Raw genomic sequence first — 14,037 nt, 5'->3', positions numbered from 1 at the left:
GAAGCACAACCATACGAAAATAGTTTCGTGATCCAATGCTTTGATGCTATCTAGATAATTCTACTTCAAATCAGGCTTCAATGTGCTAGGCTAAAACAATCCATAAATCTTTTGTTCAGAGCTCATCATGAGTCTCCAGTGCAGCACTCGTACTCGCTTTCGCCGTATCAGAAGTAGAGCTACTCGACGCCGACGCCGACGCCGACGCCGTCCTCGTCGCGCTGTTCTTCTTCTCATTCCCGTTCTTCTTCGCCTTCGGAGGCTTCCTGTTCAGCATCTTCGTCAACTCATCCTGCAACTGTTTTGCCTTCTCCTCGACCTGGTGCACCAAGAACGCTGGTGTATCCCAGATCTTCAAGGCAGCCTGAGCGGCCTTGTTCTTCGTCAACCACTTCTCGACTTCAGTCACCGTGTTGGAGATCCTCTCCAACTCCTCGGCACTGAACAATGGCGGGACGACCTCAGCAGGAGCCGAGGCGGCAGGGCTTGAAGACCCCTCCTCCTCCAGCAGCTGATCCTCACTCAACCTCGTGATCGATGCACTCGCAGTCGCAGATTGGATCTGCTCCTTCACACCCTCCACAAATCTCTTAAAGTTTTCCACAACCTTCTCCAACGCCGCGACTTTCTCCGGCCTCGACCGATGTTCCTTCACCCTCTCGCTGATCGGTTTAGCAACTTTCTCTAACCTCCTCATTCTCTCCAACAACTCCTCCCTCGTAGCCGTATCCCCATCTTCGTAGAGGGACTCAGTGACCTCATCCAAAACACTCTGGAGCACCTTCTTGTCAGAGTCGCTTGACGCGGCGTCGAAGTCCTCGGAATCGAGTTGGTCACGAGTACCGTAGATGTATGCCTCGAGTCCATTTCGTGCTTCCTCGCGGGCATGACGCTTCCGGTCGAGCTGATCAAGACTCTGCAACTTCTTAAGCGAAGCGGCTTTTTCGGCGGCACCGTAAGGCTTGACACCGGTATACTCAACATCGAACGTCAACGGCACAAACTCGCTCTTCTTCCCCACCTCAGCATCAGGCGTTGCAGACGCCGACGCGGACGCGGAAGAATCGGAAGAAGTGCTGTCTTCTTTACCACCAAACAACCCCTTCAACTTCCCCGCCAAATTCTTTTTATCGACCTCACACTCCACAAACGCCCGCTGCACACCGACCAACCCCGAGTTATCAATCTCGAATGTGACCTTGACAGCCGGATCAGAACATGAGACCTTGGCGAGGGCATCTTTCAAACCGCCGACGTTGACAGCAAAGATCTCGCATGGCATACCAGTTGGCAAGGAAGCCTGGGAAGCGTACATCACGTCGACCTTGAAGTCACCACTCTCTTTGAAGGTAACGTTCTTCGCAGATCCAACGGGTGCTCCAACCCCAAACAACTCCTCCTTCCCAACCTTCACCGGATGCAACGCAACATCCCCAACCTGAATCTCCTTCACCTTAAACAACCCACTCAACCCCGCCCCTCTGAACACAGCCCCCATGACAGCCGCCTCGTCCGCATTGACATTCTTCGCAATTTTCTCCGCGCCTACCTCATTCTCCAACGCGCGCTGGACAGCTGGGATACGGTTATTCCCTCCGGCCAAGATAACGGATTCAATTTGGGAGATGGAGAGACCGGCTTGATCGAGGGCGGTTTGAACGGGGAGGGTGACACGAGCAGCGAGGTCAGCGGTGAGAGATTCGAACTCTGCGCGGGTGATGCGGGCGCGGAAGTCGATGTCTTCGTGGAAGGACTCGATGGACAGGCGTGCCTCGGTGTTTGCGCTGAGGACTTGTTTCACCCTCACCGCTTCCTTTGCTAACTTCGCCATCGCGCGTCCATTCCCCCGAATCGATGATCCGGCTTTCTTTCCGGGGCCTTGTTCCCAGACGTCGGTGAAGTGCTCCACGAGACGGGTATTGAATGCGTTGCCGCCCAAGGAACGGTCATAACCAACTCCCTCAACATTGACCTGCGTGACCGTCTTGTTGTATCGTCCGACATCCTTCACGCTGGCTGAGCGGAAGGAGACAACACTCGCAGTCGTACTCCCAGCCCCCATATCATACACAACATGCCACTGCACTTCCTCCCCAAAGTTCCGTCCCGTAGCATAATTAACCCCAATCGCCACACCATCACTCATTAGTTCCAATACCCTCAATCCCGCGATTTCCGCGGCATCGATGAGTGCGAGTCGCTCGGACTGGGTTAGGTATGGTGGGGTTGTGATGATTGTGTCGCGGATTGGTTCGCCGTTGGCCATTGCTTCGGCTTGGGATTTCATGTTTGCAAATTGCATCGCTAGGAGCTCTTCGAGTGTGTAGTCGTCCTTCTTTTGCTTGAAGGTGACGGTGGAGCGGTCGGAGGGGATCAGAACGTTCGCGGGGTGGAGCGCGAGGTATTCCTCAACGATCTCCGACTCCGAGAACTGTCCCATAATGCTCTTTAACCCCGGATATACCGACTCCGGCTTCCTCGCCGCCAAGTTAAACGCATCTTGTCCATATAACCTCTCATCCCCCTTGAACCCCACAACACTCATCTCCTTCCTCTTCGAATCCCGCGTCAGTACGATCTCCATCGGCACACCAGGCTTCACAAGCGCTGCTTTCGTCCATTCTTGGCCGTAATCGATTGCGAGGACGGCGGCGTTGGCGATGGTGCAGAGGAGGGTGAAGAGGGCGAGGGTTAGGTAGAGGTTTCGGGATAGCCGGGATAGAACGGCAACCATTGCAACTGCGGTTGACCTGGTCGTGTGTTTGCGAAGTTTAGGGAGTGTATGCGGCTTTGTTCCCTCGAGGACTGAGCGCGCGACTTGGGTGTACGACGTGTACGACAGCCTGGCAGGCACAGATTCAGGGACTGGTGAATGACGCAGTTTGTATGAGATCGATGAGAATGGGAATGGTAATCAAGAAGTCGATTGAAGGCACAATTGCAATTTGGAAGGAATGTTGGGAATGTCGAATGCACGAGCAGACGTAATCAACGGGCGAGGTTGTTCCGAAACCGCACTCAATTCAAACAATCCAACAAGCCGTTACATAAACCTAACATACACACATCTCCATATCTTACGACTGGTCACCACCTCCATCCCGTTCTTCCCGTCCTTGCCCTTGACCTAGAACTTAGTATACGGCAAGAACTTACCCCTCTGCGTAATCTTAACCCAAGTCCCGGCCTCATCGACCTCCTTCTCAATCTTCGTAGAAAAAGAAATCGCAGACATGATCCCATCACCGAACTTCTCATGGATGATGGCTTTGTAAGCGTAGCCGTAGATGGAGACCATTTCGTAGAGACGGTAGATCAGAGGGTCGCGGGGGGGCATGTCGACGAGCTTGCCCTTGTCGGGGACTGTGATCACATAGCGTCAGTGCTCCACTTGCACGAGGGTGGAAGGGCACATACAGAAATCCTCACCATACTCCTCAACCAAATAACTCTCCCTGACATCCAACACCTCCGCCAACTTCTTGATATCCTCATTGTCCGGCTTCGCTTGTCCGTAGAACAGGGCAGCAACCCAGACTTCGTCACGGTTGCCGAGTTTGGAGGCGATATCGGCAAAGGTGTAGCCCTTCTTCTTCTTGGCGTCAAAGAGGGAGGGGGCGAGGGGTGGAAGGCGGGATTGAAGGGTTTTCTGGGGTAGGATTGGGGGTTAGTAATTGAAGCACGAGCAATTGATCCGGTGAAGCGGACCAACTGCCATGGAGGAGAGAACTCACATCCGGAGCCATCTTGATCTTCTGTTCTGTAGTGTTGGTTGTAGCTATCGAGAAGTGACGGGATACCCAAGCTTAAGGCCTTCCAATGACAACGCTATCAGATCGTCGGGTCGGCCAGTTCTCGTCCAGCTGTTTCTCCACTTTCTCGATTTTGGCGCGCGATGCGAGCGTGCTGCACCTTTTACGGGAGGGGCGCCATTTGAGACTGGGAGGTGCACCGGTGAAACTCAAAGTCAATTCGCCTGATCAGCTGGGTTACGACGAGTGATTTGACCAGAATCGACAAGATCCTTAACAATCGACAGCAGCGGCGAAGAAACGGATCAGCGACCCCCCCAATTCCCCCAACTCCTTCAAATCTGGTATCCATATCCCAAGATCAGCCACGGCTGCAGCTTCTTCGGTGGATCGACGGCAGGTATGAAGCGATGGCGTGCATGCTTCCGTTCCGGATAAAACTCGTGAGAAAGGCGATCGCGATATCGGAGGAAGGGTGATAAGATAATATATGCCACGAGTAGTGTTGGATGACGATTGGGCTAGGCCTAGGCGTTTGGCATAACGGATGTCGCGCTGTCGGTACTCGCGTCGAGCTCGAGGCCTAGGGTCTTGATAAGACCCGCTTAGCGACTCACATGCATGAACATTGCGACGGTAGGCGAAACGTAATCGAAGTAGATTAGATAGTTTCATGGAAAGTACAGAAGCATCACTACCCTCACGGCCGCTCACTGCGCAAATTAAAGATTGTACGGATCGGCAGCGCCGCTTCACGTTGCTTAACCTCCTCAACACTCCTCGCAAACGAAAACACGCCCCATATCGCTAGAGTAAATGACAGACCTCACAACCAACCCGAGATGATAACAACATATCAAAAGATCAAACTTTCATTAAACTCAATCCCCTCCTTCTCACAAAACTCCTTGTACAACCCCATGAAAGTACCCACATCAATCGTATTCGCAACTTCCCCTTCTTCATTCAAATATCTACACTTCCCGTCAGCACACCGCAACCCTACGCAGCATGAGATGGATTCACTCACTCAATTGATCCCATAACCGTAACCAACACCTCCGTACCCGGGTGCATAAACAACGTATGCACCGCACCGTGGCTCTCGACAACGTAATCGCCCGCTTTGCCTTTCCATCCGCGCTCGAGATACTCGAACTCTCCCTTAAGACCAAAAGCCGTCACAGGACCACGGTGCCTGTGCTTCGGGACGCTCTCAGTGTTGGGGGAGGAGTCGGGACCGGCTTTAAGGATGGCGACGACGAGGCCAGTACGGGGTTCGAAACGAAGGGGTTTGAAGTGGATGTTGGCCCAGGGAACCCAGGTGGTGTCTTTTTCGCCGTCGATGCGGATCTCTTCGGGTTTGACGAGGTTGGAGGCTTCGGGCATGACTGTAGTGGTGTTTCGCTTAGCGATGGGCGGATGGAAGGTTTCGGTGATATATCGTTTGACTGCAAGGTAAACAAGGTTTATATACGCCTGCCGGTGAACACGAAAACCAAGGCTCTCTCGTCGTTGCCAGATCTCTTCATGCTAAGCCTCCTCTTGGGATCACACGACCTCAGGGCCTTTCCCTGGCCAGGACTTTAACTGGAAGTCGTAGCCTGGATTAAGTGAATATCGACCTCCTGACCTGTTTCGATCTGCGACTGAAGACGCTGCGGCATGTGTTTTTCATACCTTTGAGGCGAGATGTCGCTTTCGCTTAAGTTACGGGCCGCTTAATTGGCGAGTCACTTGAGGTTTATGTCGCGGACCGGCGCGAAAGCAACATTAGCCATCTACCAAGCCGTGGTCAGGAGTTTATTTTGGCCCGGCTTGATTGAAGAAACACATGTAGGCCTTTTTAACCTGTCCATGCTTGCGCGTTGGGAGTGTGCTGCTCGTCACGAGCCAACTAATGTAGAAGCCTGTAGTCAATGTAAGCAGATGTAAAACTGAGGCCCGGAGACAGGTAACACATCTTTGAGGAGTTCTTTACCATGTTTGCCTTCTCTTGATGCAATTGTGTTCTTGTACTTCATCGGGAGAAGAAAGTGGCCTGCTCAATTGCAAGCGCACGGCTTGATGAATTCAGACGCGTGGGAAATTTGAAGCGTACCATTTGTCAGAGCGTAAGTCCTAGCAACATTGGAAAACAAAATTCTTCGACCCCTATACAATGACTTCTGGAGACGGATCGTCATGAACGTATCTGTTGTTCCATATGCGAGCCAGGCCTGCGCCCAATTGATGCGTTCGCGTTCGGACCGTGCCCGCCGCTGTGCATGAGCATGACAACATGCAGCGTCGGCCCTCAGTCTTTCTCTGGAAACTCCGTGGGGAACATGTGACAGACAGCCCCGCTTTTCATGTCCGAAACTGGTCGTTATACAAGAGGAGTCACACGCCCCTCACACTCCTTCACCAAACCACAACGTAGCAGTGAGTGGGCAGCAGCGCTGATGTGAAAAAGCTAACCAGTGTGATACAATGGGGTACAGCAACGATCTGCGACTCTCCAGATGGGATCGATACCAGCATTGATCCTTTCATCCCACGCCTGGTACGCTCCGTGCGGCCCTCGCCACCGACCATAACGAGGGGACCGATGTACCGCTTGAGACAATAACTTCATGGCTTCAATTGGCCGCCGCTACCATTGCGAAACAGGGTGGAGACCTTTGTGCCGTCGTTTCCCTTTCGACATTGTCCTGTTTGTCTGTGTGCTGCACGATTTGGCGGCGGCCCCTACTAGCCCCCCGAATTCGACTGTCACGAATGCCTGATTCGTGATTGCACAAATATGGAATAACATATTCCACTTTCAGCAAAAGCACTCGAATAAGTCATTCGATTGTATGAAAAACACGAATAAAGTGGGAAAGTATTCAAGTAGAGTGGAATTCCAATTCATGGTACACAAATACCTTATTTGACCTGGAATGATATTCGTTCCAGGAGAATAAGATATCCCACATCAATAAAAACGAGATTGAGGATCCATTGTGGGATGGTCGAGGGTCTTCGAGGGAGGAGGGTCTTCGAAGATCAATGGTCTTTGGTCACGGTTCTTAGGCCTGCGCCTCTCGAGAGTGACGTGTGAGCACAAGCGCTGATGCGCTGATGCGCTGGCAAATTTCACCAAGTCCTTAGCACCAACCAGGAACCCACCACCATCAATGTCTCAATGTCCTGGGTGTCTCACAACTGATTGACGCAAGCATCGAATCCTACGCCTCCCTGGTCCTCTCCCATCTGTTCTCCCGATGCTATGGCTTGTATCGTCTCAACCCAAACTGGGCACATGATCGCTGTTGCTGAAAGGTTAACATGATGGTTGTTTAATCTCGACACTCTTGCTTGATGTCTCCTCTTATTCGGGTGAGTCCCGCACTTTGTTGACAGCAACAGTAAAACGACTACTCATCAGGTTTTACTAACCCGCCCTGACCCAATGGCAATGAAGGTTCGCGGTAGGAAACAGCCTGGAAAGAAGACCTTGCGCACTTCAGGGGCATCAAATCGATATACGTCCAATCGCAGTTTCCAAGATGATCCGGAGTTTGATGTTGACGATGATGGGATGATGGCAATGACGATGATGATGTTGACGATGATGATGAAGACGATGAAGACGATGAGCTTGTTTCGACTGAGTGGACAAAAGAGAGATGAGAGGAAGCGTCATGGTATGCATATGTGTGTTGACAGTGGGAATTGAGGCAAGGTTGGACTTCTGAAATTTTCGGGTCTTGTTTAAGTTTCAATAATATCAATGGACCTAGATTTTCATGACCTGTGATAGATGGTACCAACTAGTGTCACATCTGTGCAGTGTGCAGTCATGAGGTAGAATAATATAACAGTGTAGTGTTGGTAAATCGTATAAAAAATTCTACTTTCAAGACGAATTAACAATGCAGATTGTGCCCAGAATATCCCACTAACTCCAATAACTCTATTCGTGATACTGGGTAATTTTATTCGGGTTTTATAATCGTGTTTGGTAGAATTTGGGGGTCTCGTAGGGGGCCTCGTGCCACCCCTAGGCCTGCAACCACGCTAAGGCGTGATGCGTCCTCAGGCAGACGGTGAAGGGCACTCTTGAGAGCGACCAGAAATAGCCTCTGTTCCGCCACGCCTAGGTCATTGTCCCATAATTGACGCCAAAAGAACTGCTAGGTGCCCGGGATGAATGGAACGGTGATGTACGCTTTGTCAGATGGCTGGCTGGGACCGCCTGAAACGACCACGATAACAGGAGTAATTTTCTGAGAAGGTGTTCCCTGGGACAACATGTAATGCGGAACGATCAACCTATCCAGAGGGTCCAGTACACTATGAATGCGACAAAACCAGCCGAGAACAATAGCACAAATTCAGTTGCCATATCTACTCTCGTTGTCCAGATAGCTTGGCAAAGCAGGACTGATGTAACTCTGGACCAGTGACCACAGCCTGTGTGTACGAGTTGTGACCAATTCGGCTTCCTTTGGGCCGGGGCTTGTTTTGAATGAGGCTCTAGAGTGCCCTGCTCTTCGCGCAACGTCTTTCTATTCTTGCCCATGCCTATGCCGTTGTTTGGTTCAGTTTTTCAGCTCATCAGCTCTAATCAGCTCCTGCACCCACCCCGCAACCTTCTCCCCCATAAGCCTCCCATGCCTCAAACAAAACGCATGCGGCACCCCCTCCGCACACAAATAAAACTTCAGTCCCTTCTCTTCACCCATACTTCGAACCTCCTCCCTCGCCCACTCGGCGACCCATGCATCTGTGGCTGCGTAGTAACATATCAATTTCGATGCGTGTGTAGCGAAGAAGTTCGGATCAAGGTCGCGGATGAGAAGGAGTTCGGAGGCGGCAAGGCTTAGGGCCGAGTAGACGGAGGAGGAGTTGAGGAGTTCGTCAACAGTTGTTCTCAACCCAGCTTCCGGTAACCCGGTTACTGATTTGACGAGTGTGTTGAGAATGGGCGAGGGGAGGAGGGTGCGGAGGATAGCTGGGAGGTATGAGATTCCGCGTGCGAAACCGGGGATTGAAAGGCATCGGGTGAGGATTTTACCTTGCGGGGAGAGTGCGATGTGCGATAGGGTCGGGAAGAGGAGGATCGCTGCGTCGACGATGTCGGGTCGTTCTTTCAGGACTTCGCATGCGATGAAACCTACGGAGCACTTTCGTCAATCTTCGAGTTACGGAGCCCGGTGCGGTGAAGATGTACTCCCAACACTATGCCCCACCAACACAATCTTTGTTCTCTTCCCTCCCTTGTTCTTCATATCCATTTCCTCCAGAACCCGGTCCAATATCCTAACCTTATGCGCAACCTGCCCCCTCACATCCAATGGCTCCCCCAGCGGCAGCGCAGGCGGAAACCCAGCATGCGACACCCCCAAAATAGCGACTCTCTTTCCCATTCTCTCCCACGCCTCATCGAAGAAGTCGGTGTAGTAACTCACGAAACCTGGGTTCCCGGGGATGAAATAGATCAAAGCTTCCGGGGGCTCGTCGGCGGGAAGGGAGGGGTAGAAGTGGCATTCGGTTGGAAGAGGGTCGGAGAGGGTTGATTTTAGGGGTGGTTGGAGGAGGGAGGGGAGGGACATGGTTGTGATGGAACGACGGAGGGGAGCGTGGAGGAGGTGCCGCATCGGGGTTGGGGGAGGTAACGTTGACGTGTCACGTGATCCGAGGTCATTGAACCTGCGCCAGCGTGGGAGTTTGCTGCAAGCGGTCGCGCTCAGGACAGCGATGTGCCAAGGTGAGTAGAATGGAATCCGTATGTCAAGGCACAGTCTCTTGCTTTTTCACCGTTCATGACCAGCTGCAGGCGGATACAAATCCCGAGCTCCGCAACCCTGACCTGGCCATGGAAAGGTCGGTCAACAATCATCGGTGGTGCCTGTGCGTTCCAACTAGGTGAATACGAATAGAGTGTGGCTACGATTAGGAAGTTGGTGCTATGCCAGCAAGAGCACGCAGGGGTGTCATTGACTACGTTTCGGACCGAGGAGCTTATCGAGCCATCCGGCGGCCATAGTAGACGTTACTCTGGCAAGCCTATCAAGACAGGAAGGGCCCTTTCCGGCGCCTTAGACAACGGGAAGGTCACGAAAACTAGTGAAGATTCATTCTACCAGCCATCGAGGAGTTCGGGAAGGATCACCCGGGGCGATTGGCGCTTGAATGTCTTGATCCCACCGGGCAAGCTACCGCAGTGTGAATCACAGGTAACGCAAGCTTAACTAGCCTATCGACGGTAAAGACACGTTCAGTCATACAACCTTTCACTCCATAAGGTCAAATGAGCGCATTCGCTATCGTCATCTCCACTCCCGCCGTGCGACAGGTTACCACATGGAGCACAGCCTCAGCGATCCTCGCCAGCCTATCGAGGGCCCGGCAGCTCCCGCCGTACAATCATTTACCAGAACAAGCAAACTTTACAATCTTTCATGAGTCAATTGCCACCCCGTACAACCTTCCCATACCCGCCGCCCATCGCCCATCGCCCCTCACGCTGATCGGAACAAACCTCCCGAACAACCTCTCCCGTTTTGCACAGCCCAGCCCAGTCCAGCCAACGGCCATCTCACGACCGTCCCGCTCAATTTTCCAGCCTCTTCATAACCAGCCTATCGATTGTTGTGCTCGTTGGACATGTGGGCTATATCACCTCCCGTGGCTGGTGCGTGGCTGGAACTCTCGAGGGTCCGTGCGCTAGAAGTCCGAAACGCGACTTCTCGCTCTTCCTTTGGATGTAACACATGAAATATCGATGTCCGAGCCACCGCCGCGTCCGACCACCCCATGGTCTGTTATGCCAAGCCTAGTCGGGGAGGATAAATACCTTGATCCCTCCCCCAGCTGTAGCAATTGACCACCATCCTCCTCCCTCACCAGAGCTTCTTTTCGACGCTTTTACCCTCGTGGTAAAGTACATTCTTTTGTTGATTCAGTGTTGATCGCTGTTCAATTCACATTCTTTCTTTCATCACTCACCAACTTATCAACTTTCGTTCTCACAACACTTACCCTCTTTTTCTACAACAATCGCCAGGATGCGATTCACTCACTTCACGACACTCTTATCAACATTGTTGGCCGCTATGGTTTTTGTCCAGGCAAAGACCCTGGCGCCCGGCTACAACCGCGAAATGATCCGCGGAGTAAACATCGGCTCGTGGCTGGTCCTCGAGAAATGGATGTGTCCCTCCCTCTTCGACACCTACGCCTCCAGTGCGGTCGACGAATGGACATTCACCGAGACGCTCGGCAAGGACGCTGCGTACACCGCTCTTCAGTCTCATTGGTCTTCGTGGTTCACCAAGGATGATGTCGTTTCGTTGAAGGGAATGGGAATCAACGCGCTCAGAATCCCTGTTGGATACTGGTCTTTCGATTTGCAGGATGGTGAGCCGTACGTCTGGGGCGCGCAGGATTGGCTCGACACCGCTATCGAGTGGGCCCGCGAGGAGGGTTTGTACGTCTGGGTCGACCTCCACGGTGTCCCCGGTTCCCAGAACGGATTCGACAACTCTGGCCGCTCCGGCCCTATGGACTGGCAAACCGTCGACGGCAACATCGCACGCACCCACTCCGTCCTGAAAACCATCGCAAAGAAATACGGTGCCTCCAGCTACGCTGACGTTGTCATCGGTATCCAACTCGTGAATGAGCCTGCGTCGTGGGGTAACAACTCCAACGACATTACTCGTGATTTCTACAACGACGGGTACGGTAACGTTTGGGCGGAGATCGAGAATGGAAACATGATGGTCGTGATCCACGATAACTTCCTTCCTCTCTCCGACTGGACCAACTTCCAGGGTCCCCCTGCTGCTGGTAACTTGGGTATCGATACGCACATCTACCAGGTCTTCGCTGAATCCGACAACACCCTCAACCAAGACGGACACGTCGCGCTCGCTTGTTCGAAGGGAGACCTCCTCGCTGCCGCCAACGCCATCGTCCCCGTCTTCACCGGTGAATGGTCCGGTTCAACTAACATCTGTCTCCTCGCCGACGGCTCCACCATCGCCGGAACCTCCTGCTCCGAAGACGGCTGTCAATGCGAATCCGCTGATTCCCGTACCTGGTCCGCCGGTTTGATCGCGCAATTGAGGAGATTCAACGAAGCGCAGATGGATGTCTGGGAGGAGACTACCTCTGGATACTTCTTCTGGAACTTCAAGACTGAGCATGCGCCTGCTTGGGACTTCATGAAGGGTGCTCAGAATGGGTGGATTCCGCAGCCGTTGAGTGATAGGCAGTTCCCGGGACAGTGTGGATACACTGTTGACCAGTACTTCACTGATTCTCCTGCGTCTTCTTCTGCTGTGAGCTCGACTGAGGTTGTTTCTTTGACCGTGTACGAGGAGACGAGCTCTACTGAGGCCTGGACTGAGGCTACTTCGACTGCTGAGGCCACCGCGACTGATGCTTGGACATCTGCTGAGGCGACTACTACTTCGGATGCTTGGACCGTTGCGGCGACCACCTCCGACGCCTGGACTTCTACTTCCGAGTACGTCGCTCCCACGTCCACTGATGCCGCTGCTTCCCCTACCACTGTTGTCACCTACACCACCGCTGCTCCTGCCGCCGCTGAGACGACTGCTGCCCCCGCTGGTGGTGACTACACCTACACCGTTACCAACTACTACACCTTCACCGGTGACGCAGCAGCGACTAACACCGATGGTATCGTTAACTTGGGGATGGACTACACTACTACGCAGACGGAGTACTATACCACTGAGTGGACTACCGCCACTACCACTGCTTACTATAGGCGCGTGAAGAGGGGACGTTATGGCAGGTCCTAAACGTTCGTTACCTGATTGATTTTCTTTTTATATCGACTACTTTTTTCGATGAAGCTCTGGGATGGGCTCGATTTTTGGCTGGATCTTCTGCTCTTGATGGGTGAGGATTTGGTTTTGAGGAATGTGGATGGGTGCTGGACACCTGGACGCATTGCTTTTTCGTTACGGGCGTTTGACTCGTGTTGATGATTTACACTTTAAATTTCTTGAGATGTAGCTAGGTTAGAGTTAGATAGCTATAGCTATAGGGAACGTAGAGGTTCCACCTTTTTTGAATCTAAAAAGATATCAGGCTCATCTACCTGGTGCACATCCAATCAGGCCCGAACAATGCAATTGACCTTATCCAGGGCATACCTATATGTACCTCCCACACGGCCATTCTTCAGCCCAGCCATTGTAGCCGCCCGAACGTGATTTCTTTTTGAATCTCCTTAATCATGTGCCTCCTTTTGGAAGGTCGTGATATGTCGCGGTTGCCAGGGGCGCATATTTCCTAGCAACGGTTTGTTTATCGCCGCGAGCTGCACCACTATTACGAATGCTCCGCTCGCCTCGATAACCAAGTACTCCACACCACCAAGACTCCAAACAGTCCTCAATCCTTCGCTCTCTTGCAAACTACAAAACAAACGACTTTATACGATGTCTGCTCCTTTCAACTCTATCGACCAGAACCTCGCTGCTGGGGCTGCTTCCGGCATGAGCCATCTTGATCTTCAGAGGCAGTTGTTGGCGAAGAAGTTGCAGCAAAAGTACGTGACTAGCTTCCTGTTCCATGTTTGAACATCATCCATGAGCAGCTATGGATCAAGCTGCCTCGAAGACGGTAGATCGATGGCTGGTCCCATGACATGAAGAGAGCATTCATGCCGTTGGATCCGATGAGTAACAGTTGATGGCAGTGCTGGTTCCTCCTTCGCTTCCCCCACTGACAACCTTATGTCTCCTTGTACCGCCAAACTTCAGGCCCACAAGAAGAAGCACTTTGCCAAGTACGTCTCCTCCCCTCGACCATCTCACCTCACCACTAACATTCTCCATAGGGGCAAGCCCGTCTCCCTCGCCGGCGCCTTCGCCAAGGCCGGGTTGAACGAGAACCAGCCTCCCTCGCAGTAAACCATTCTCCTTCATACCATGATGAGGTGGTTTACATACGGCGAGCTCTAGGGTGACTTTCGGTTAACGGTGTTTTTTGACATATTTTGGTTTGCTGGGTGCTTTCGTTCATTCTTTTTCGCGACGTTCTTATACCGCTCGTTGAGAGTTCTTTTTTCTTTTCCTTTGTTGTGGCATTGAGGTTTCGTTTTTTATATGGCATGCTTATTGGCGAGGGTTAGATTGAGTCATAGAATCAAAGACCAGTTTGCCTCGAATCACATATGCGGAAGTGGTCATTGACAGGAGCGTTCATGGTAGTCTGGAAGTCGCCATTGGACAGTCATTGCTCATTGACGATGATCTAGCAATGCGTATTTCCC

The 14,037-nt window shown here is 52.3% G+C and overlaps 7 protein-coding genes across 7 annotated transcripts; 3 read left to right on the top strand and 4 right to left on the bottom strand.

The window, feature by feature from the left end:
* Nucleotides 1-115: 115 nt before the first annotated feature.
* On the bottom strand, nucleotides 116-3,746 carry SAICODRAFT_24315 (uncharacterized protein; the record flags this gene model as incomplete). The annotated part of the gene is made up of 4 exons (XM_019166767.1): nucleotides 116-2,865; nucleotides 3,157-3,363; nucleotides 3,418-3,649; nucleotides 3,735-3,746. 4 exons carry the CDS (start codon nucleotides 3,744-3,746, stop codon nucleotides 116-118), a joined length of 3,201 nt encoding a protein of 1,066 aa, XP_019025654.1.
* Nucleotides 3,747-3,926: 180 nt separating this feature from the next.
* Nucleotides 3,927-4,489, bottom strand: SAICODRAFT_212153 (uncharacterized protein). The gene has a single exon (XM_019166390.1). The coding sequence runs from the start codon at nucleotides 4,425-4,427 to the stop codon at nucleotides 4,026-4,028; it is 402 nt and encodes a 133-aa protein (XP_019025653.1). The 5' UTR covers nucleotides 4,428-4,489; the 3' UTR covers nucleotides 3,927-4,025.
* Nucleotides 4,490-4,608: 119 nt separating this feature from the next.
* On the bottom strand, nucleotides 4,609-5,141 carry SAICODRAFT_24314 (uncharacterized protein; the record flags this gene model as incomplete). The annotated part of the gene is made up of 2 exons (XM_019166766.1): nucleotides 4,609-4,726; nucleotides 4,783-5,141. The coding sequence occupies 2 exons, from the start codon at nucleotides 5,139-5,141 to the stop codon at nucleotides 4,609-4,611; spliced, it is 477 nt and encodes a 158-aa protein (XP_019025652.1).
* Nucleotides 5,142-7,030: 1,889 nt separating this feature from the next.
* SAICODRAFT_29606 (uncharacterized protein) lies at nucleotides 7,031-7,448 on the top strand. The gene is given in 2 exon segments (XM_019167457.1): nucleotides 7,031-7,315; nucleotides 7,327-7,448. 2 exon segments carry the CDS (start codon nucleotides 7,189-7,191, stop codon nucleotides 7,407-7,409), a joined length of 210 nt encoding a protein of 69 aa, XP_019025651.1. The 5' UTR covers nucleotides 7,031-7,188; the 3' UTR covers nucleotides 7,410-7,448.
* Nucleotides 7,449-8,320: 872 nt separating this feature from the next.
* Nucleotides 8,321-9,334, bottom strand: SAICODRAFT_6274 (alpha/beta-hydrolase; the record flags this gene model as incomplete). Its single annotated transcript, XM_019169937.1, has 2 exons — nucleotides 8,321-8,895; nucleotides 8,953-9,334. 2 exons carry the CDS (start codon nucleotides 9,332-9,334, stop codon nucleotides 8,321-8,323), a joined length of 957 nt encoding a protein of 318 aa, XP_019025650.1.
* Nucleotides 9,335-10,837: 1,503 nt separating this feature from the next.
* On the top strand, nucleotides 10,838-12,022 carry SAICODRAFT_54769 (glycoside hydrolase; the record flags this gene model as incomplete). The annotated part of the gene is made up of 1 exon (XM_019169316.1): nucleotides 10,838-12,022. A coding segment is annotated over one exon (1,185 nt), but the record flags the coding sequence as incomplete, so codon positions are not given.
* A 1,141-nt stretch (nucleotides 12,023-13,163) lies between these two features.
* On the top strand, nucleotides 13,164-13,771 carry SAICODRAFT_18065 (uncharacterized protein). Its single transcript, XM_019165896.1, has 3 exons — nucleotides 13,164-13,311; nucleotides 13,462-13,551; nucleotides 13,603-13,771. Exons 1-3 carry the CDS (start codon nucleotides 13,202-13,204, stop codon nucleotides 13,673-13,675), a joined length of 273 nt encoding a protein of 90 aa, XP_019025648.1. The 5' UTR covers nucleotides 13,164-13,201; the 3' UTR covers nucleotides 13,676-13,771.
* Nucleotides 13,772-14,037: the final 266 nt, after the last annotated feature.

The sequence above is a fragment of the Saitoella complicata genome (assembly GCF_001661265.1).
Source record: "Saitoella complicata NRRL Y-17804 unplaced genomic scaffold SAICOscaffold_6, whole genome shotgun sequence".
Classification (NCBI taxonomy): domain Eukaryota; kingdom Fungi; phylum Ascomycota; class Saitoellomycetes; order Saitoellales; family Saitoellaceae; genus Saitoella; species Saitoella complicata.
Note: the sequence above shows the minus strand (reverse complement) of the source record. Positions and strands in the feature narration are given on the sequence as shown.